This window comes from Oryctolagus cuniculus, chromosome 5 (genome assembly GCF_051225735.1).
Source record: "Oryctolagus cuniculus isolate XC-2025 breed Fujian yellow rabbit chromosome 5, ASM5122573v1, whole genome shotgun sequence".
NCBI classification, from domain to species: domain Eukaryota; kingdom Metazoa; phylum Chordata; class Mammalia; order Lagomorpha; family Leporidae; genus Oryctolagus; species Oryctolagus cuniculus.
In genome coordinates this window covers 152,566,332-152,588,823 of record NC_142871.1, presented here as the reverse complement: position 1 = coordinate 152,588,823, position 22,492 = coordinate 152,566,332, and the positions used below count along the sequence as shown (strand labels likewise).

The following is a 22,492-nucleotide window of genomic DNA, read 5'->3' as shown; positions in this document are numbered from 1 at the left end:
CCTAGTGAGCCACGGTGCTGGCCGGCGCTTAGCTCTTCAGACAATACTTCGAAAGTGTATCCTGTGGGCCAAAATATAGTAAAAAATATTTATGAATATGGATGAATGAGATTTCATGAAATCAAAAGTTTTTTGCTTCATGCAGGATACCACAAACAAAATTAAGATATGTATCAGTTTGAGAGGTTATTTTGCACTGTTTATAACTGACAAGGTATTACCATTAAGCATATGGTAGGAAGCAGTGCAAATTGACAAGGAAAAGACAGGATAAATCCAGAGGCAATTAGACCTGTGAGTATCCTTATTAAACTCACTGAAGTTGGAAGACTGCAAGTGATCCAAGAAGGCTTCAGGTCACATCTTTGCGACTGATAGAAACTGTGGCAATGTGAGGTGTCATCAGAGATGTAGAGCTCCTTACGCATGTGGTAGGCGTTGGCTAGGGCAGCCATGGTGCAGCCATCCTGGAAAGTGACCTGACAATGGTTAGTCAGGTAAGGCTTATTAACACAGTGGGATCCATACCTAGCACTCTTGTTTAGATCCCATAGAAATTCTGTAATGGAAGAATGACAGTCCTCCCGGCTCTGCCCAGAGAGTGAATAGATAAAATGTTATGAAGGATCCCTCAATGCAGCTAGGAGAAGTGGGCTGGGGTACACATGGCAACATGGATGGATCTAACTTCATGGTTATTGACTGAAAAAGTGAGACACTGACTGTGGACCCAATACACAAGTACTCAAAATGGTACTCAGTAGGATACAAAAATGAGAATGGAAACTGGAAATAAAGGGAATAAAAAAAAAAGCTATGCATGAAATAGGACTTGAACTGAAAAGTGTGTCCAACACAACTTTCACTTGATATCCTAAATGAATTAATTAATGATGCTATTATCCATTTATCTATTCTTTAATATGAGTTGCATTATTCATTTTATGGGATAGACTGATTTTTGCTCCTGTCAATAGAATGAGTAGACTTTTCCCCCCATACCTTACTGACTCTGCATTTTTAGTCTTTCATATTTTTGTCATTTGAGATAAAAATTCTATTTCATTATTTTTCACTCATGTTTGTCTACCAAATATGCTAATTTTTTGTTAACAACTGTCTGGCAATATACACTTGCCAAATTGTTTTGGTGTTAGAACTTTTTCATTTTACATATGTATCCAGGTTTTTCATCAGGATCACTTCCTTTGCTGTTAAATCCTCTTTATATGTGATATTCTATTTTATCATACACTTTCAGGGCTCAGGTTCTTTTCTGTGTGTCTTTCATCAGCTGGAGCACTTAGCCAACCAGTTGCCATAGTCCCATTAGTTAGGTAGTCAGCCAATTTATCTTTTAGAGTATATCGAGCAATTATTCAATAAGGCCTTCTTCTTGGCTATCCCAATGTCAATCTTCAATGATTCGGTTTAATAGTTTTCTGTACACTTTTGTTCCAATTCACCATTCTTCATTTTTCTGGCAATTAAAATTTAACCTTGTGAGATCCAAATAAGGGTAGTACTTTGTAACTACTTTATTTGTGGAGTCGGGGAGTTAACAGAAGTTACATTCTTCTTCACCACCTATATCCGCTTCATTTTTGTTCAAACAGCATAGAGACCTTTATGGTTATTGCTGCAGAACAATAGTTCAAGGTCACAGACCCTTGCTCTGCTTCTCCTGAGAAAGAAAAACTACGAAGAGCAGTCCTCAGGGTGTCTATCAGTGCAAGAGCTTTCTGCGGGTCTTCGCGAATACCATTGTGCTTTCCAACTCGGCTTTGCTAATATATAGGTTTGCTTGCCCTAAAATGTATTTTTAACTCTAATCATTCCTGTAAGTGCAAAGTAATTACTATAATGGTGCCATTCTTTGTTAGATGCCTGTTTTGTGCCATACAAGTTACTCAACACATTTGGTTCCCACAATAACTCTATGAGGTGTGTATCATATGTCCATTTCAAAGATCTGGAAACTGAGGCCTAAGATACTGTTAAGAAGCCAAGGCTGCTGCTACTAAGCAGCAGAATTAGGAATCCAACGCAAATATTTCCAAAGCCAGAATTCTTCCTAGTTCATGGCCCTGATTTCCAGCAAACATCCGACCTGGAAATGACATTAATATGCATTTTTACTAGACTGTTTGCATTTTCAAAACATTTAAGTGATAATGTTTCTAGCAAACATTTTTGGTGTATTCCTGACTTTATTAAGAAGGCCATTTTTGTTTGACCAGTAAGCAGATAGTAATAAAAAACTGGTTGTATTAAATTTCTTAAGCACTGTTTAAAAGGCTTTCAAGATAAAGTGAACACCCTTGTACCCAGCATATCGTTTGAGATGTATGACGTCAACAACACAAGATCTGTGTGTAGGTTTCCTTGGTCACGGTCACATGTCCTCCACTCCCCTAGAGGGGCTCACTCCTAGGGATTTAGACAGGACAGCTATTCACCCCCCTACCCCCCGAGCCTTACTGAGGCATAATTGATTGACTAATAAAAATTATATGTACTTAAGGGATACAGCATAGTGTTCTGATACACTGTTGAAATAATCACCAAAATGAAACTAATTAGCACACCTCCCAGAGTTACCTTTTATGGGTATATAGTGAGAATACTTGAAATCTTCTAAGGCAGTAGAAAGGCAGTAGATCTTTTTTTTTTTTTTTTTTTTGACAGGCAGAGTGGGTAGTGAGAAAGAGAGACAGAGAGAAAGGTCTTCCTTTGCCGTTGGTTCACCCTACAATGGCCGCCGTGGCCGGCGCATCTCACTGATCCGAAGCCAGGAGCCAGGTGCTTCTCCTGGTCTCCCATGGGGCGCAGGGCCCAAGTACTTGGGCCATCCTCCACTGCACTCCTGGGCCATAGCAGAAGGCAGTAGATCTTAAGAATACTACTTATCATTGTATTGGATAGAAGGACAAAAGAGAAGTGGGTTACATCTTCAAGTTAGGATGACTTGAGAAGCACAGACAGTCATCCTTTGGAATCTGGGAGGGGGGATTTGTTGCAGGACCCTGCACAGATAGCAAAGTCCATGGATGTTCAAGTCTTTTATATATAATGGTGTAGTATTTGTATATAACCAACATATGCTTTAAATCATCTTTAGGTTATCTGTAATATCTACTACAGTGTAAGCACTATGTAAATAGTTGTTGTGGCATATTGCTTAGGGAACAATTATAAGAAAAATTCTGTACATATTCAGTATAAATGCAGTGAAGAATTTTGTTCTTGAAAATTTGAGAGAGTGGAAATTTGAGAGAGAGTGTTCCCATCTGATGGTTCATTCCCCCAAACACCTGAAATAGCTGGGCACCAGAAAGATGGACACTCAGTCCAGGTCTCCCACCGAGTGTCAGAAACCAAATTACTTGAACCATCACCTTTGCATCTCAGGATCTGAGTTAGCAGGAGGCTGGAATCAGGAACTGGGAATTGAACTCAGACCCTCTGGTGTGGGTTATCTTAACTGTGAGTTCAAATGTCTGCCTCTAGAAAACTATTTTCCGTCCATGTTCAGGTGAATTCGCAACTGCATAACCTATGGGTATAGTTTTAGCCAGCTCTACAAGGACATTTCAACAGTTTGAAGTAGAAAACTGAAATGAAAAGTTTTATTTTGGCATAATAAAAGTTTGAAATGCATGCCTACGTCTATGTGTGTTCATGAGCTTTCTGAAGACCTCTCGTGTGTGATTTTCCAATGTGTTTTTGCACTAAAACAATCTTTCAATTCCATTTTCCATTTTTAAATTCCATTTGTAAAGTAGCCTTGTATTTACAAAAGGAGTTTTTGTAAGGTGTGGCTGTGGGAGGAGCCACAGGGGAAGGTGCAGTACCCTGGAGTTGAGAGCAGCCAGGTCATCTGTGTTCAAGCCCAGAGTTAGCCGGGGAGGGAGCATTTTGCAGAGCCTGGAGAAAGAGAATCGGGAAGCGTTGCCTCCCATGAGAAAAGCCATGGTACCTGCCCGGGCCCACAGCACAGCTGGAATGGAGTGGCCACGCAGGGAGAGCGCTGGAGGAGTAAACTGGCTAACCATGCCTAGTCTCCTGACGGAGCTTCCCAGTGGCCCAACACAACAGAAGTGAAGGGTGATGGGGCCACAGGTGAGCCTCCTGCAGCGTAGTGTGGGTAGAGGAGGCTAGAGAAAGGCAGCAAGGCTCTGCAGGGCCAGGGAAGGAGATATGGAGCAACCCCCTCCTGGGTTTTGAAGTGCTCTTTTAAGAATGAAAGAGTGTTGGGGCTGGCACTGTGGCGTAGTGGGTGAGGCTGCCGCCTGCAGTGCTGGCATCCCATATGGGCACCAATTCGAGACCTGGCTGTTCCACTTCCCATCCAGCTCTCTGCTATGGCCTGGGAAAGCAGTGGAAGATGGCCCAAGTCCTTGGGCCCCTGCACCCATGTGGGAGACCCGGAAGAAGCTCCTGGCTCTGACTGGCACAGCTCCAGCTGTTGCAGCCAACTGGGGAGTGAACCGTTCTCTCTCTGCCTCTCCTTCTCTCTGTGTAACTCTGACTTTCAAATAAGTAAATAGATCTTGAAAAGAAAAAAAAGAATGAAAGAGTGATTCATTTTAGTTTTAGCTTGCTTTGAGATAATCCTCTACTAAATTTTCCAAATCAAGGTGCCATGTGTGGAGCAGAGTAGTACTAAGACTGAGAAGGAGAGCTGTGTAACTCAGGACAGTGTGGAAAGGGGGAAGCTCAGACCGTTAATAAAGTGATTCAGCAAATGTTCTTGGTGTACTATTTTCAGAATTAAAAAGTTGAGAGGCATAGAGGAAGAGAGAAACAGAATTCCCATCTATTGGTTCGCTATTGAGCCATTGTCTGCAGGGCCTTTGGCTGGGACCTCCCACTCATTTTTGCTACTCTCTGTACTTGTACCACTCATTTCACTTCTATTTCAGTGTTACTTTTTCTTTTCTTTTTTTTGACAGGCAGAGTGGACAGTGAGAGAGAGAGACAAAGAGAAAGGTCTTCCTTTTCCTTTGGTTCACCCCTCAAATGGCTGTTTCGGCCAGTGCGCTGTGCTGTTCCAAAGGCAGGAGCCAGGTGCTTCTCCAGAGAGCTGGACTGGAAGAGGAACAACCAGGACAGAATCCAGCACCCAGACTGGGACTAGAACCCGGGGTGCCAGTGCTACAAGGTGGAGGATTAGCCTAGTGAGCGGCGGCGTCGGCCAATGTTACTTTTTCTTTAAAACTATTTATTTGAAAGAGTTACAGAGAGAGGGGGAGAAAGATCTCCCATCCATTGTTCACTCCCTAGATGACCACAATAGGGCTGAGCAAGGCCAAAGCCAGGAGCCAGGAGCTTCATGTGGGTTCAGGGGCCCAAGTACTTGGATCATTCTCTGCTGCTTTTCCCAGGCCATTAGCAGGAAGCCGGATCAGAAATGGAGAAGCTGGGACTCGAACCAGCACCCACATGGGATGCAGGAATCAGCCTTACCTGCTACACCACAATACCAGCCCCTTGGGGATGCTTTTAAAGTCATTTTGTTATTAATGTAGAATTTTTCTCCTTTGGTTCTAGTGGTTGAAATGGATGAAAACAATGGACTTTCACTTCTAGAACTGAATCCTCCTAACCCCTGGGATTTTGAGCCCAGGTCTCCTGAAGATTTGGCTTTTGGAGAAGTTCAGGTAAGGCAGCAATTCAGTTATAGTGTGCTTAAAACACAAGCGCAGGGGCTGGCGCTGTGGCTCACTAGGTTAATCCTCTGCCTGCAGCGCCCACATCCCATATGGGTGCCAGATTCTAGTCCCAGTTGCTCCTTTTCCAGTCCTGCTCTCTGCTGTGGCCCGGGAAGGCAGTGGAGGATGGCCCAAGTGCTTGGGACCCTGCACCCACATGGGAGACCAGGAGAAGCACCTGGCTCCTGGCTTAGGGTCGGCACAGTGCTGGCCATAGCGGCCATTTGGGGAGTGAACCAACGGAAGGAAGACCTTTCTCTCTGTCTCTCTCTCTCTGTGTCTATATCTCCACCTGTCAAATAAATAAAAAATATAAAAAAATAAGTACAATTTAGTACAAGTAAGATGTTCATGTTATCTTATATACTTATCTCCATATCGCCTTGAATATCCTTTGAAGTAGCTGATTAGAACATAGGATAAAGTCACTCTGAACTGTTTGGCCAACATTAGAAGGATTCCCTAGAAGTTGGCAGGGATTGCAAGAAAACGTATCCAGAAAAGACCCACAAAATTCAAGAAGAAGACTCAAAGGAGAGTCATGAAAGCTACTGGAGGGAGGATAGCAATTCCCCTGGATGCTGGGTTACTGGCAGACATAATAGTGTCTTACTCCCCCTTCTGTTGCCATCATAAAATATACCCAAGGCTGGCCCTTCCTAAAGAAAGGGGTTTATTTAGCTCACGGTTCTGGAGATTCGCAAGCATGGTGCTGCATCTGCTTGGCCCTGCTGAGGAGCTCATGGTAGATGGCACACATGATGGGAAACACACAGGAGTGGTGAGCAGTGTGTGGGGAAAAGATTCACGGGAAGTACCGGTTCTCAAGCGGACTAGACAGGTCATGAGAGAACTTCGGAAACCCCTCCCCAGTGAGATGCCCCCCAAAAGGACTTCCTCTAGGACCCACCTCTTAAAGGTTTGCCTCCACTCCATATCACTAGCGTGGGGCTCAAGCTTCCAGCACATTCCCCTTGTCGGGGGGGACCAAACACGTCCAAACCATAGCAAATGTCTACTTGGTTTTTCTGCATGTTGCCATAAGACCTTCCACAAACTTCTTGTGTGTTTTTCCAGTTTTAGAAGAGTTTTTTTTTCCAGAGAAAATACTTCAACAATTTGCGAGAAGCAAGTGCTCAAAACTGTGCTTCTCAGTATATTCGAGAAGTTTGTGTCTCTGTGGTGGTTGTTCTCTTTGGGAAACACATGAGATCCCACCCAGAATAAGCATCATAAAAATGAATTGTATCATCCTTGACCTCTCCTCTCCCGCTTGGCTGGCTGTCCACACAAAATCGCTATTACTTTATTACTTTATTTCTGTTCTGGATACATTCTTTGTATAGGAGTGTGCCGGGCCATGGCAAAGGAATGGGGATTGGGTCTGGACCTCACTGGCCTGTCTTATCTGTAAGTCATTATCTGCCACCATTTGCAGAGGAACCTGGTGTCCTGTCAGCTCACCAGGCAAGACTTATCAGTTCACGGCTGCTGACCAGTAATGATTCAGTAATAGGAATCTCACTCTCTTCTGACAGATAACATATCTCACTCATGCCTGCATGGACCTCAAGTTGGGAGACAAGAGGATGGTGTTTGACCCTTGGTTAATTGGCCCTGCTTTTGCCCGGGGATGGTGGTTGCTACATGAGCCTCCATCTGATTGGCTGGAGAGGCTGTGCCAAGCCGACCTAATTTACATCAGTCACATGCACTCAGACCACCTGAGGTAATGGAGCCCCAAGCATTCAAGCCCAAGACTGCAGTGGGGCAAAGGCGCTTTCAGATTCTTTTGTGATCGCTGCTCCGTTGGAAGTAGGTTCAGTCCGGATGGTGAAAGACCACTAAAGATAAAAAACTTACATTGGCATAGCAACTTCAATTTTCAAAGTGCATCCACATTTTATACCACTGGGGGTGTGGGTAAGGAAGAGGGGACTGTTAACCCTCCCACTTCTCACCCTCAGGCCATATGTTGGCCTGGGGTTTTTTTTGGTGGTGTTACTATAATGAAATACCTGAGGCAGGCTTATTAGCCTGCCTAATTTGACAGAGGAGAGATGTTTATTTAGCCTGCGGTTCTGGGGGGGGGGAGGGGTCCAAGGGCGTGGCACCAGCAAGAGCTCATTTCTGGCGAAAGCCTGATTGTGGAAGCTATCACAATAGGCAGTGTGTGCTGGGATGGGAGACCACATTGCTACACAGGAAGCCAGAGTCCTGGAAGGCACAGGCCTGCTTTTTCATAATGCTCTTGAGAGTGAACTCGGGGCCCCTGGGCACTACTTTAATCCCTTTCGAGGACAGCATCTGCAATGACACGGATGCCTCCTATGAGTGCCCACCTTTTAAAGGTCCCACCACCACCTCTCATGGCCACCCTGGGGACCAAGCCTTCAACACTGAAACTCTTGGAGGACAAAGCAAACCCAAGCCAGAGCAGGCAACTTGGTGCAAGTCGATGTTGAAGAGCCATCACAGGTGATTTCCTTTCTTGGCTCAGGATTTAGGGGAGGAATCGGCACATATTTCTTACAGAGGGTCAGAGTTTAACTGTTTTAGGCTTTGCAAGCCAGTGTAGTCAGTGTCACAACTACTCTGATGTTACAGCACAAAGTCCCAAATGAGGACAAAGCTAACTGTGTTCCAGGAAACCATTTACATCATCATATTTGAATATCATAATTTTTGTGTATTACCAAACATTGGCCCTTTGATTTTCTTTACAACCATGTAGAAATGTACAAAGCTGTATGAAAAATAAGCAGGTGGTGAGATCCAGTTCACACATCCTGGTTTTCCAACCTCTCATACGTGTAGAGCTCCCTAACACAGAATGCTAAGCTTCCTAATCCTGAGTCCACGCATCCAGCTGTTTTATTGAAGCCAGAAGCCAGAGAAATAGGATACTGAGGATCCAACTGGAAGTTCCCTAATGCAGGCAATAAGGATGAGGAAGAACTTTCAGTTAACACACGATTTTTGCATATGCACTGAGTCATCAGAAGAGAGGATTTGCTTGCTTGACCCAGGGATTGAAGACCTTTTCAAAGAATCCTTTGTTTTGGGAGAGAAAACCGACTGATTTTATTTAGCCAACTATTTGCTTATTCTTCATCTTTCTACTACCCCAACAGCACAATAACAACTCTTATATAATTATATAATGAATTCTTAATAAATGAATGTTGTCTTATTGTATGCAGGTGTTCAAAATATTTGCATGATTATGTATGGAGTTGGGATGACTATAAATTGCTAAGTATGGTTTTCTTCTATACTAAATTTTTTTTATGCTGCCTAGCTTCTTACCCTGACTCCTTCCTTTTCTTTTTTTTTTTTTTTTAAGACTTAGTTATTTGAAAGGCAGAGTTAGAGAGATCTTCCATCCACTAGTTCACTCCCCAAATGGCTGCAATGACAGGGGCTGGACTAGGCTGAAGCCAGGAGTCTGGAAACTCCATCTTGGGTCTTCCATGTGGGTGCAGGGGCCTGAGTACTTGGACCATCTTCCACTGCTTTCCCAGGCACACAAGCAGCAAGCTGGATAGGCAGTAGAACAGCCAGAACTGGAATCAGCAACTATGTGATGCCAGTGTCATAGGTGGCAACTTAACCCACTGCACCACAACATCAGCCCCTTAAGGGTAAATAGTACCTTTTGCATATTGACAGTCTTCGTGCCCTCTTACCCTGCCCCCATCCTCTCTCTGCCTGGAAGGTACTATTTTGAGGAGTGAGAAATGCAGACCATGGAGCACTTCAGCTGTCAACTTGAACTTCCCCATGCCACATCTTTCACCCTTACCCTTACTCAAGGCAGCGTCCATGTGGGAGATGGCTCTTGCACTGTGGTTGAGGTATTCTCTGTGGTATGTTCTGGCAATGAAGAGGAACCTCCCGAGAGTCCCCTCAGCATTACAGCCAAGCATGAGCAGAATCTCTTTTCTGGAATCCAGTCTGGTTTTCAATTCCTTGCTTTTCAGTCAATGTGTTAGCATAAGTAACAAACTGCATCTTCTTCCAGACAGTAGTATTTTTCTATCTTTCAATTTCTCCGTTCTTCTGACTCTAGTTACCCTACACTGAAGCAGCTTTCTGAGAGACGACCAGATATTCCCATTTATGTTGGAAACACGGAAAGACCTGTCTTTTGGAATCTGAATCAGAGTGGTGTCCAGTTGACTAACATCAATGTTGTGCCATTTGGAGTATGGCAGCAGGTGAGAGATCTGTCATGTTGCCACACTTTCCATGTATGCTTTGAGAGGTGAATTTTAGGTGGGGAGCCACTTTAAGAGGAAAAAATGGCCTTGGCACTAGGTAAATGCAATAGTTATTTAAGCTTCAAATGTTAGACATAACTGTCCTTGGCAAAAGATAATGCTTCCATTTATTGATAGTATAATTTTATAAAGCAGGCTAATAATTCAGTTCTGAATAAGGAGATTCCAATAGATTTAAGATCTAATGAACAGTTTTTCCAGAAGAGGTGATGACCTCAAATATGACTTAAAAGCCAAACTGACACACACGGTTGTTGATTTTATTGTTAAATTCCAGGTAGACAAAAATCTTCGGTTCATGATCTTGATGGATGGCGTTCATCCCGAGATGGACACTTGCATTATTGTGGAGTACAAAGGTACTTTCCTATCCTCATGGACAATGAAAAATGAAAAATACTCTCGGTAGGAAGGATAGGAATCGCTATGCAAAATTTCACTCTATGCTCATCTTCTTCCATCTTCATTTTTGAGGTATAGTGTACAGTACATCCTTCTCTAAGAAAAATGAGCTATTTTTCACTCTTTCCAGAGAACAAATTCTCAGTGTAGTGACAAGTGCAGGCTTTTTTCATAAATCAACAAATATATTTTATCTATAGTAACTTCTTCAAAACTAGCTTTACTAAATAAATGTCTCAGTCACTTTCTTCTTGAAATAACATGTAACCTAATCATATGCTTGTGCTTTTGATATGAGATGTCCTTACAGCACCAACAATAATTGGAATATGACTTTTACATCATAAAGGGGGGTGGGATTTGTGTTGATCCAATGACTCTTCCCTGGATCCTTTAGGCTCAACATCTGGAGACAGAGATTGGGGAGAACCATCTGTCTACCATGTGAAGTGGGATTAAGCTGACTTTCTTTATAGGACACCCAGAATCCACTGACTTAAATGAATGTATTTGCTTGTATGCTGTATTATAAATAGTTTATTACTGAAAAGTGTATGCTATTGAAAACTTTAGGTTTTGAAATCTTGCTCTTTGTCCTTAGACATCAGCAATTGTTCTGTAATCAAGTAATCCGATTAAACAGACTACATGGAAGACTTTCTTGGCTTGCCAAACCAACAATGTTCATGATTTTACCTTGAATACACATACCGGTATTTTCTCCTCAGGTCACAAAATACTCAATACAGTGGACTGCACCAGACCCAATGGGGGAAGGCTGCCTGCGAAAGTTGCTCTAATGATGAGTGATTTTGCTGGAGGAGCATCAGGCTTTCCAATGACTTTCAGTGGTGGAAAATTTACCGGTAATATTTTAGATGTTTAAAATTTTTTAAATTTTCACCTAATTGAAGGGCAGAGAGAGCTGAGTAGATATCTTCCATCAATGCCTACAACAGCCAGGGCTGGACCAGGCTAAAACCAGGAGCCTGGAACTCCATCCAGGTCTCCCACATGGGTGGCAGGGGCCCAAACACCTGAGCCCTCATGTGCTGCCTTCTAGGCTGTATTAGCAGGGAGCTGCATTGGAAGCAGAGTCTCTGGGATTCAAACTGGCACTCCAATATGGGATGCAGGCTTCACAAACAGTGACTTAACCCACTGTGCCATGACACCTGCCCCTGATAATATTTTATATCAAAGTGATACAAAGTAGCTTGCAGAATAAGTACAGAGACATTGTCCTCCTCACAAGAAGCTTACACACTCTTGTTGAGAAACCAGGCTTGTAAGCATTATAAACTACAGTTCCCAGCTCATGTGTCCATAGCCTGGCATGCTCCTGTGTGTGCCCAATGTCTGTGCAGCCAGGAACAATCACCATCTCTTCACTGACCACCCAGCTAATGAAGCTCCTGCATCCCATGCGCCTCACCTCAGCTACTCTCTAGCCTATTGCCCTGTGTTCTTTTGTAGCACATCGCTCTTGGCAGTGACCTTATTTATTAACTTGTTCCTTATTTGCTTCTTTGTAACAAACGCTGCCTGAGAGCAGGAGCCTGCTTTGTCTTGGTCACCTCTGTGACCGAGAATCAGGGCTGGCACATAGTAGGTACACAACATTGTTTGAAAGAACAGATGAGCAAACGTGCAGCCTTATGAAGTTGGCATCATGGTCCCATTTGCAGTGGAGGATGCAGGTGTAGAAATGTTGGGTACCTTGCCCATGATGCACAACCAGTCTGTGGATTTTGCCCCTAAGTCTGTCTTTAGCTTTCATGCTGTTAATCATGGTGCATTGCCAGGCTGTGATGAACGTGACTAACTTCCATAACCTACTAAAATCCATTTCCCTGTTAGTAAAGATTTATAGTACCCTGAGAACTGTGTGTTTGCAAGGTATGACTGTGTTCCTCCCCGTGTGTTCAGCTAGGGTCCAAGGGAGTCTTCACACTCAAGGAGGCAGCTCAGTGCCATGGCTAAAATTCTCAACATTAACCTAGGGGAGAATTCTCCACTACTAACATGGAGCCTCACCCTATCTCCGCTGTGGTTGTGGTCTGTTAGTTTTACCTCCTGAAAGAGTTCTAAGCTACTAGAACCTTTGCTTTTCTGCAGTGTCTGAACAACAGACTCTAATATAAACCCTGTCATTTCAGAGGAATGGAAAGCCCAGTTCATTAAAACAGAAAGGAAGAAACTCCTGCATTACAAGGCTCAGCTGGTGAAGGACCTGCAACCCCGAATTTATTGTCCCTTTGCTGGATATTTTGTGGAATCCCACCCATCAGACAAGTACGGCTAGACGTTTTGTGCCATATCTTTACACATAAGAAGTTAAATGTATGGCAGCATGAGTGCCTCTGCTGTGAATGCAATGTGAAGTGAGAAAGAAAGGGGATTAGCAGGAGCCAAGGACTTTCTAACAGGCTGCCAGAGAACAGAGGGCATGGATCAAAGCCACACTGGGCAGCCAGCTTGGCTTAGAAAGAAACTCGCTGAGAGAGCCCCAGGAGAGGGGAAGGCACCTGACATTTATTCAGGATGCGTCTATGAGTCAGGAAGTAAGCTGAGGGCTTTGAGCCACTTCATCCAGATTAATGCCAATCACACGGAGAGGAAGGTGCTTTTAAGTCTTTTTCTGCAGAGGGGGGATCTGATCCTGTTGAAAAGACTGGAGTTGAGGAATGTGTGCTGGTGTGCCTAGCCCCAAAGTTCTCTCTCCCTGCCCTACTGTGTCCCAGAATAGAAGTGTTATGACACCCATACTTTGGGTGTCTGGCATAATTTCTCACAGTAATATAACTTCTGTAAATGATGTGAATCATTACCGATATAGGAACTGTTGAAAGAAGTAGAGTTGATGAATTTGACGGTCCTGTGCTCATCACCAATGACACTGGTTAAGCTGACCAGAGGACTATATTAATAATTCCAAGTCAAGGTTTTAAGAAACGCTGAGTGTTCAGCAACCAAAGATAAATCTGGCTGTATGGCCTACATTTTCTCATTGATATCACAGTGCATATGGAAAAACTCAATCTGAAACTCAGATTAGAGAACAAGATTATCTGTGACCTGGTCACATGCAGGTTTAAGTATCGAGATAGTTTCCTATGGCTTTTGTAACAAAGTACCACAAACTGGGTAGCTTAAAACAACAAAAATATATTGTCTTGCAGTTCTTGAAGCTGGAACCCTGAGATAAAGGGTGGATGGGGCTGTGGTCCCTCTGCAATTGCCAGGGAAGGTCTGCCAGGCCTTTCTCTTGGTTTCTGTAGCCTTAGACACTGTTGAGTTTGTAGGTAGCCATCTCTACCCTGTGCCTCTTCACACAGCATCCTCCCTGGGTGCATATCTCTGTGTTCAAGCCTTTTTTTTTTTCTTTTTTTCTTTCTTTCATGTGAGGACACCAGTCATATTGCATCAGAACCACGCTTATGATCTCATTGTAACTTGAATAACCTCCATAAACATCCTATTTCCACATAAGGATGCATTCTGAAGTTCTGGGGGTTAGGTCTCTAACATGTCTTTTTTCAGGGGAACACAGTTCAACTCATGTCAAGTATCGCTATGTTAAAAGTCAAACTTTTCATAATGTAAATCAATGATAATGATTTTATACATTTTTCTAAAATCAATATGCAAACGATTTGATTTTATATTGATAGTATTGACAGAAAAGAAAAAATTCAGAATGTTTTGTAAGTATGATAATTTAGAGCTGGTTTTCAACTTATATAATATTTTTTGGAATTCAATGTTAATATTGATGAGTTGATTCAAAAGTTAGTGAAATTACTAAACTTGGGTAGACAAAGTTTTGCAACTAATGTTTTTGCTTCAAAGTCAAATCAATTTTTCCAAAAGAATGAGCCAGCTTTGTTGATGTGCATTTGAATATTACATAAAAGTGAGTTTTTGCTATTTTTGCTACTGGAAAACTTTTAAATATGTTAGAACAACTGGGGCATGTGAATCTACTTTTTGATGTATTATTTTATGAACTCTAAATACACATCAAGTATTTCTGATGCAAATTTATATCTGAATTGAGATACACTGCAAATTGAAAATACACATGGGATTCCAAGGACTTGGTATGCAAAATAGAATGTACAATTTCTCCCTAAATTTTTAAGAAAATGACACAGAAAATGATATATATTTATCATGTGCATGTGAGTGTTCTGAACTATATAAAGATTGTGGAGTGACTAAATTTAGCTAACATACACCTTACCTCTTGTTGATATTTTGTGATGGGAGCACGCAATATCCACTCTTTTAGCATCACAGACCTATCAATAAAGTAAAACTATCACTCGGCTATGTGGAACTTCCAGGAACTTGACTTTTTGGGTACTTGAAGGTGGTGCTAGGTAGCAGAGTTTTCAATGCAGCCATAGTTTATGTCTCTACACATGAAGCTTTTATGATTTTGGTAGAATTGGCTTCTCAGAAAGAATGTTAGGTATCATTTATCTTTGGTCCTACAGGATCACCATTTCAAAGTCTCAGAATCTGGTGTAACCATCTGACATCCCCCACAGTCTATGAAGGAGGCTACAGCATCACACAATATTGTCTGCTGAACAGTTTGCCTCTGCACCCAACAGCTCTGGGCACTGCCGGTTCAGTCTGTTCGCAACAGTGTTGCCCAAGGGCCACCACATTGCTCCTTACTGTAGCAAACCTGTACAAGCAGCCTCTTCCTCCTTTTTGATTTTCTGATCCCCTAAGGAATTAAAAGCCGGAAGTTGACTTAGTGTCACTTTCTCGTATCAGGTTAGAGTTCTCTGTGAGCCCGGCTCTGAGCAGCTCTGCTGAGGAAGGGCTATGAGGCACCTACTTCATGGATCATGAGTTTCTGGACCGAACTCAAGCTGATGAACTTCATTTGTGGATTATCTTGTGTCGTGACTGTGCAGGGGCCTCTCCAGTTTAAGTATTCCTTTATTACATTCTCTCCAGCCACGCGCCAGGTGCTTAAAATGGTCTTGTACTTCTTAGCAGTGGAGTCATTAAATATTCATCTAACGTGTTAAAAACAATTTTCAGATATCTTTTTTTTTCTCTGAATAAATTTCAGCTTTGAAGTACAACATTAATGATTCAGGGCAAAGTGTGGAAAACAAAAAACTTTAAAAAAAAAAAAGATGCTAGAAGATCATTGAGATGATTGAGCATTTCAGCTATGTGTCAGGGTAGTGGCATCGGATCATGCTCTCAAGGATAAGCCATCGCATTGCAATCTGCATCCTAACATGAACAACACAAATTCCAGCTCCGATGAAGGCAAACACAGTGAATCTTTCTAGTCTCTCTCACTGATGGCAGCTAAAAACCCTGCACAGTGTACATGGAGCAACTACCAAAGGATTGTGGACCACGGATGCTAGCAGGCAAGCAGACGAGGGAAAGAAAAGAGAACTGAATTCAAGGAGCAGTGAACCAGTGGTGACACTACCATTTTCAGAATCCCCGTGGCTGCCCGCCTGCTCTCAGTGGTAGCCTGAAGCTGGCCTGGCACAGCGGCTGAGGCAGGAGGAGCCCAAGAGGAGCCTTCTGATGCTGGTCTGGAGAGAGGGAGCCCTGTGCATCAGTAAGAGAAATCTTCTGGGCTGCTTTGGTTTTCCGTCTGGTTTTTGTTCTGCATGAAAATGGTGAGAACAGAACTGACCTGGGACCGACCCTCCCACACAGGGTGGAAAGAAGTTGCAGCATGAACCGAAACTGACCGAGTCTGGGTGAGGTCCTGGAGAGGAAGTTTAGGTTTTTGTTTTAGCAGACAGAGTTTCATAAGATAATATTCAAAGTGGCCGGGATAAAATCCTAAAACTATTCAACAAAACAAGGAAAATCTCAACGTTGTATAAGGGAAAAAACAACAGCTGTGAAGCCTATGAAGACAAGGATGGAGGACCTCTTGGGAAGACAGAAGTGAAGCCACGATTTTGGTCACGATCCAATGGCAAAGCTCTTGACATGAATGCAAATGCAGAAAGTCACAGCAGAGGGAGAAGAGACAAAGAACCAAATGGGGATTTCAGAGCCGAAAAATACACAAACCGCAACAAAAAATGTAATGGAGAAACTCAAATTCATAATGGAATTGAAAAAGGAAAGAGTAGGTGAACTTGAGGATAGATCATTAGAAATTACTGAATTTATGACCAACAAGAGGAGAAAAAGTAGGAACACAGCTATAAATGTGTAGCACATACTTAAAGGTTTAATAATCATGACGTTGGAATCTCAGAGGAAAAACGGGATGAAGAAATGATGGCTGACCCCTTCCCAAGCTTAAGTACCATAAATTTAGATTCTAGAAGCACAGAAGACACTAAATGGGGAAAACTCAAAGAAATTGCCACCTCAGTACCGCAAAATGTACTGAAAACTAAAGATAAAAATAATCTTCAAATCAGCCAGATAAAAAGAATGCATTGCATACAGGTTATAAGCCAACAAGTGGATTTCTGGTCAGAAACCATGCAGACTGGCTATTGTCAGGGGTTAGGGGCTGAGGGAGCATTTGACCACAAAGTGGGGAACCTGAGGAAGTTTTGGGGGTGCTGAACGTTCTGAATACTGACTGTAGCAGTGGTTATATGAATCTATACATTCCATCTATACATAAAACTCATGGAACCATACCCTCTCAAAAATAGTAAAATATTGAAGAACAAAAAAGGCGACAGACTTTTTTTTTAAAGTTTTATTTATTTATTTATTTGAAAGGCAGAGTTATAGAGAGGCAAAGGTAGAGAAGTCTTCCATCTGCTGATTCACTCCCAGGATGACCACAATGGCTGGAGCTGCACCAATCTGGAGCCAGGAGCTTCTTCTGGGTCTCCCACACAGGTGCAGGGGCCCAAGGACTTGGGCCATATTCTGCTTTCCCAGGCCATAGCAGAGAGTTGGATCAGAAGTGGAGCAGCCGGGACTCAAACCAGCGCCCATATGGGATGCCAGCACTGCGGGCACCGGCTTTACACAAAAAAAACCACTACGCTCCAGTGCCGGCCCCCAGACTTATTCTTAAGCACCTTAAGGCCATGGTAGTTAAAGCTAGTATGTTTAAATTGTATATACATCTTATAGATTTAATTATCTCATGAAACAATATATACTCTATATGTATCCATTTTATAATATTTGGAGGGGCTGGCATTGTGGCGTGGCAGGTAAAGCTGCTGCCTGCAGTGCCAGCATCCTATATGGGCACTGGTTCGAGTCCCAGCTGCTCCACTTCTGATCCAGCTCTCTGCTGTTGCCTGGGAAAGCAGTAGAAGATGGCTCAAGTCCTTGGGCCCCTGCACCCATGTGGGAGACCTGGAGGAGGTTCCTGGCTCCTGGCTTTGGAGTGGCGCAGCTCCGGCCATGTGATCAACTAGGGAGTGAACCAGTGGATGGAAGACCTCTCTCTGTGTAACTCTCTCTGTGTAACTCTTTCAAATAAATAAATCTTTAAAAAAATATTTGAAGCAGTATTTTAGCATTTCAAATGTTATAATCTTAGATATTTAACCTGCACTTTTATGAGGTTCTGCTAATTACATATAGAATTTATTTGATCCTAAGCAAATACAGTAACTCAGCCCTCCTTCTATAATGTTCTGAGCAAGTGCCACCAGCTTCACAAACAGCCCCTGGAAGATGCAGTCACTGGAAATGTTTTGTGAACACAGGGCAGGAACTGCCGAAGCGCAGGCAGGGAACACGTCAAAACCATGACTAAGCCCCTCTGAATGTATTGAGCCATAAAGAACCCAGTCCTTGAGGTCAATTTCCGTGACAAAAGCCCATGAGTTCTGCTAATTATGGAGAGAAGCACAGAAGGCAGGGCAGTGCACAGGGAATGTAGGTTCTGGCTCAAGCACGATTTATTGCGACCAATTACCTGATTTCTCTAGACTGTCGCGTCCTGTCCCTCTGAGGTTCTCGGCTCTGCCACAAGATGGCTACACTGTGTGTACTTGTTCCGTGTGGCTGCTTCCTGGGGCTCTCTCTGTTCACGTTATCTAGCTGTCTCTAGCTTCCAAGTTGTGTCAGAAAGATTGGCCTAAGGTTAAAAACTTTTGTCCATCCGTGCTGCTCATTACTCCTTCATTTATGGTTCACCCAGTGTTGCTGTGCTGAGCCCTGGGGCCCTGGAATGAAATGGTTGTCCTCAGAGTTGAGGTCCCCTGGAAGACGAGTGTAACACAAAACAGTGTTAGCGTGGGCAAGGGGCTGCGAATGGGGCTGAGGCTGTGAATGAGCAGGGACTGACAAGGACATAAAGACTCGCATGGGGGCACAGGGCAGATGTGGAGGAGGTCACGTGACTGAGTTTGGTCCTGAAGGGAAGCAAGCAGGCTGATAAAGAGCCTGGTGAGGAAAGGGGGTGTAGGCAGATATGCCCCAGGGAGGCTGAAGTGTTTGTGCAGTGGGAGGGAAAAGAGGGTGTTGATCCTGGCAGTGTGCACGTCATCAAGATAACCTAGGAAGGGATGACTGGGGTGGAGAGCGAGAATCTAGACTGGAGAAATGTGCAGTACACTGGACTGCAAGGACTTGGAAGTGCGAGGGGGCTGGCATTGCAGGGCAGTGGGTGAAGCCACTGTGGTGACACTGGCATCCTATACTGGAGTACCCACTTGGTTCTCAGGCACCCTGCTTCCGATCCAGCTTCCTGCTAATGCTCTAGGTAAGGCTGCGGAAGATGGCTCAAGTGCTTGGGTCCCTGCCACCCATGTGGGTGGGAGAACTGGATGGTGCTCCTGGGTGGGGTGCCTTTTAAATCAATCTTTAAAAAAAAAGTGGAGGTGCCAGGTAGGTCCCTTGATCATGTAAGGAGATGCTGCCATTCGCAGTCATTAAAAGCCACATTCTCTAATCACTGGCAGGTGTTGCTCTCGGCACCTACAGGGCCTCTGAGAGGATGCCATCCAGATAGTGGTTTCATTATGCTTTTAGAGGCAAAGGGAGGCATTAAGGAGTGATGATGGAACTTTGTGAACAACACATTGGATTCAGGAAGAGTAATGGATAATAGTGGGATTTGTAAGGGGAGATCAAGGCACGGAGACCAGTTAGTGAAGCATTTTAAGACTAAAGGTAGCAAGAAGACAGGACAAAGGGGTGGCAAGTTTTAAAGACTGCAGTACAGGCAGGAAGGGATGAGCTGATGGTATCTGTGGGTGCAGGGAGATGTCCTCATTAGCACCTGGAAACTAGTCCTAAGATAAGATAGTAAGTTACCTTCATGCTGTAGGAATACAAATGCTGGCATTGTGTTTTCTGTGTCTAACTTGCTAAAAATATCAAGTCTCACCACGTTGTAGCTCAAGAGACTAATGTTCCCTTTAGCAGCACTGTCTGTGTAGACAACCCATAGCAGGTGAATCTCAGTAGCAAATTCTTTCTCTGGTTCTCCATTTTTCTCTCCTATTCCACCACCCAAGCCTTCCAGTGTGATATTGAAACCAGAGAGTTACAGCTTTTGAGAAAGACTGCTTTGGAATTGGGTTTGGGAGGTAGCCAGCTCTGATCAATAGTGCAATTAAAAACTCAGGATGGGTTATAACTGAGTGTGTGTGTGCATGCGTGCTTTTAGCAGGTGGATGATTAATGGGTTTGAATGCAAAATCGTCTCAGTGTTTGTTCCCAAAGAGGGAGAGAGGTCCCTCCTTGCGGCTCCCAGCAGGCCAAGCCTCTGGCTTCCTGTGTCCTGAGAACTGGAGCAGGACTGGCCACAGGCAAGTCACTGATCGCTCTTAGTCTTAGTTTCTTTCTCTGTAAAAGGAGCATAATAATAGTAGTTGTCTCTGGGGGCACTGTGAAGAGAAAAATCAAATAGTTCATATTAAGCACTTAGCATAACATATATAAAAAATCAGTCAATATATTTAATTAATGTTAAACACAAGAATGCGTACTTCCTGCCTGTTTATTATAGGCTTAGATATACAAATTCAGCTCCCAATATCATGTGTTTATACTTAAAAATGAAATATAATCATGACTTCTTTGACCAATAATTCCTCCACTAGGATCATTAGCCCAAGTGTAGCCCTAATTTTTCTGTGGAGAGAGTACAGGGGGATGGGGAAATGGGAAAGTAGAGAAAACAGAGAAGTTCTGTCATTGTACTAATCAGACCATGCATCTGAGAGCAAGCTTTCTTATGTGGAGATACTCTTGTTTCTCAGGTACATTAAGGAAACAAACATCAAAAACGACCCAAATGAACTGAACAATCTCATCAAGAAAAAGTCTGATGTGGTGACGTGGACCCCACGACCTGGCGCCGTCCTTGACCTGGGGAGGGTACTAAAGGACCCAACAGACAGGTTTGCCTTGAATGTTTATAGAGGGCGATAATGCTTTTGAGTTTTTCCAATGGTAGGAGAAAGTAAAGGACATTTCTTGGCATCTCAATAGCTCCCTATTTTGTGGTAGTTTTTGTTGACTAGCTCATATACAATAAGATCTATAGATAACTTCTATTTTTTCCTGAATTAGGAGTTAGGGGGAAAGGGTCTTATTTTTGTTTAAGATTTATTTTGAATTATTTGAAAGGCATAGTTAGAGAGGGAGAGACAGAGCACTTCCATCCACTGGTTCACTCCTCCAATGTTCACAACAGCCGGGGTTGGACCAGGCTGAATCCAGGATCCTGGAACTTCATCCAGGTCTACCACATGCAAATAGGAGCCCAAACACCTGGGTCATCTTCCACTGCTTTCCCAGGCACATTAGCAGGGAGGTGGGTTGGAAGTGGAGTGGCCGGGAATCCAACTGGTGGGCATTGTAGGTGGTGGCTTTACCCACTGCACCACAATGCTGGCACTTATAGGTCACTAGTTCACTTCTTTTTTTCTTTTAGGGTTTGTTTATTTATTTGAAAGGGGCAGAATTACAGAGATGAGGGGGGTCAGAAAGAGAGAGATAGATCTTCCATCCACTGGTTCACTCCCCAGATGGCTCCAACGACCAGGGCTGGGCCAGGCCAAAGCCAGGAGCCTGGACAGTCTTCGGGTTCTCCACGTGACTTCAGGAGCCCAGGCACTTGGGGATCCCCCAGTGCTTCCCAGGTGCAGCAACAGGGAGCTGGATCAGAAGTAGAACAGCCGGGGCCGGCGCCGCAGCTCAGTAGGCTAATCCTCCGCCTTGCGGCGCCGGCACACCGGGTTCTAGTCCCGGTTGGGGCGCTGAATTCTGTCCCGGTTGCCCCTCTTCCAGGCCAGCTCTCTGCTGTGGCCCGGGAGTGCAGTGGAGGATGGCCCAAGTGCTTGGGCCCTGCACCCCATGGGAGACCAGGATAAGTACCTGGCTCCTGCCATTGGATCAGCGCGGTGCGCCGGCCGCAGCGCGCCAACCATGGTGGCCATTGGAGGGTGAACCAACGGCAAAAAGGAAGACCTTTCTCTCTGTCTCTCTCTCTCACTGTCCACTCTGCCTGTCAAAAGAAGAAGAAGAAGAAGAAGAAAAAGAAGAAGAAGAAGAAGAAGAAGAAGAAGAAGAAGAGCGGGGACTGGAGCGGTGCCCATGCGGGGTGCCAGTGTTGCAGGTGGCAGCTTAGCATGCTCCACCACAACACTTGCTCTGTAGATAACTTCGTTTTTTTTTTTTTATGTTTATTTATTTGAGAGATAAAATGGGGGAGACAGAGACAGAGAAAAAGTTCTTCCACCTGCTAGTTCATTCCCCAGATGGCCACAACAGCCAGGGCAGGGCCCATCTGAAGCCAGGAGCTTCTTCTGGGTCTCCCATGCAGATGCAGGGGCCTGAGCACTTGGGCCACATGGATAACTTATTAATATACATCACATCCTATTCCATGCCCAAGACTCAAGATTCTGTGTTGCGTGCAGTGATTCTAACTTCACATAGATGAACAGAACTCTAGGATTGCTAGAGAACTTCATTGCCCGGATTGCTATCTGGGTACAAAGGAAAAATGGCCTGTATCTTTCAGTTGAGTCTTGATCAGTACAAGTAAAACCAACATGTGTGAAAGACTAAAATTTCTATTTCAAAGAGAGGCTAAAGTCATTCACATATTCAACAAGTGTTTATTAAGCTCCTGCTTAGTGCTGG

At 43.8% G+C, this 22,492-nt stretch overlaps 1 protein-coding gene across 7 annotated transcripts in view; it reads left to right on the top strand.

The window, feature by feature from the left end:
• The window catches only part of LOC100350827 (cytidine monophosphate-N-acetylneuraminic acid hydroxylase), a 180,213-nt gene that overhangs the window by 139,557 nt on the left and 18,164 nt on the right, over window positions 1-22,492 (top strand). For 4 of the 7 annotated variants that reach the window (XM_089333357.1, XM_089333356.1, XM_070074341.2 and 1 more), the window contains 7 exons: window positions 5,554-5,663; window positions 7,253-7,443; window positions 9,787-9,934; window positions 10,275-10,356; window positions 11,128-11,265; window positions 12,559-12,694; window positions 20,602-20,742. In XM_089333357.1, coding sequence (XP_089189483.1) covers window positions 5,554-5,663; window positions 7,253-7,443; window positions 9,787-9,934; window positions 10,275-10,356; window positions 11,128-11,265; window positions 12,559-12,694; window positions 20,602-20,742 — 946 coding nt within the window. Of the gene's footprint in view, window positions 1-5,553; window positions 5,664-7,252; window positions 7,444-9,786; window positions 9,935-10,274; window positions 10,472-11,127; window positions 11,266-12,558; window positions 12,695-20,601; window positions 20,743-22,492 lie in introns of all 7 variants that reach the window. The other 3 variants (XR_016234261.1, XM_089333358.1, XM_089333359.1) reach the window with 3 other exon arrangements.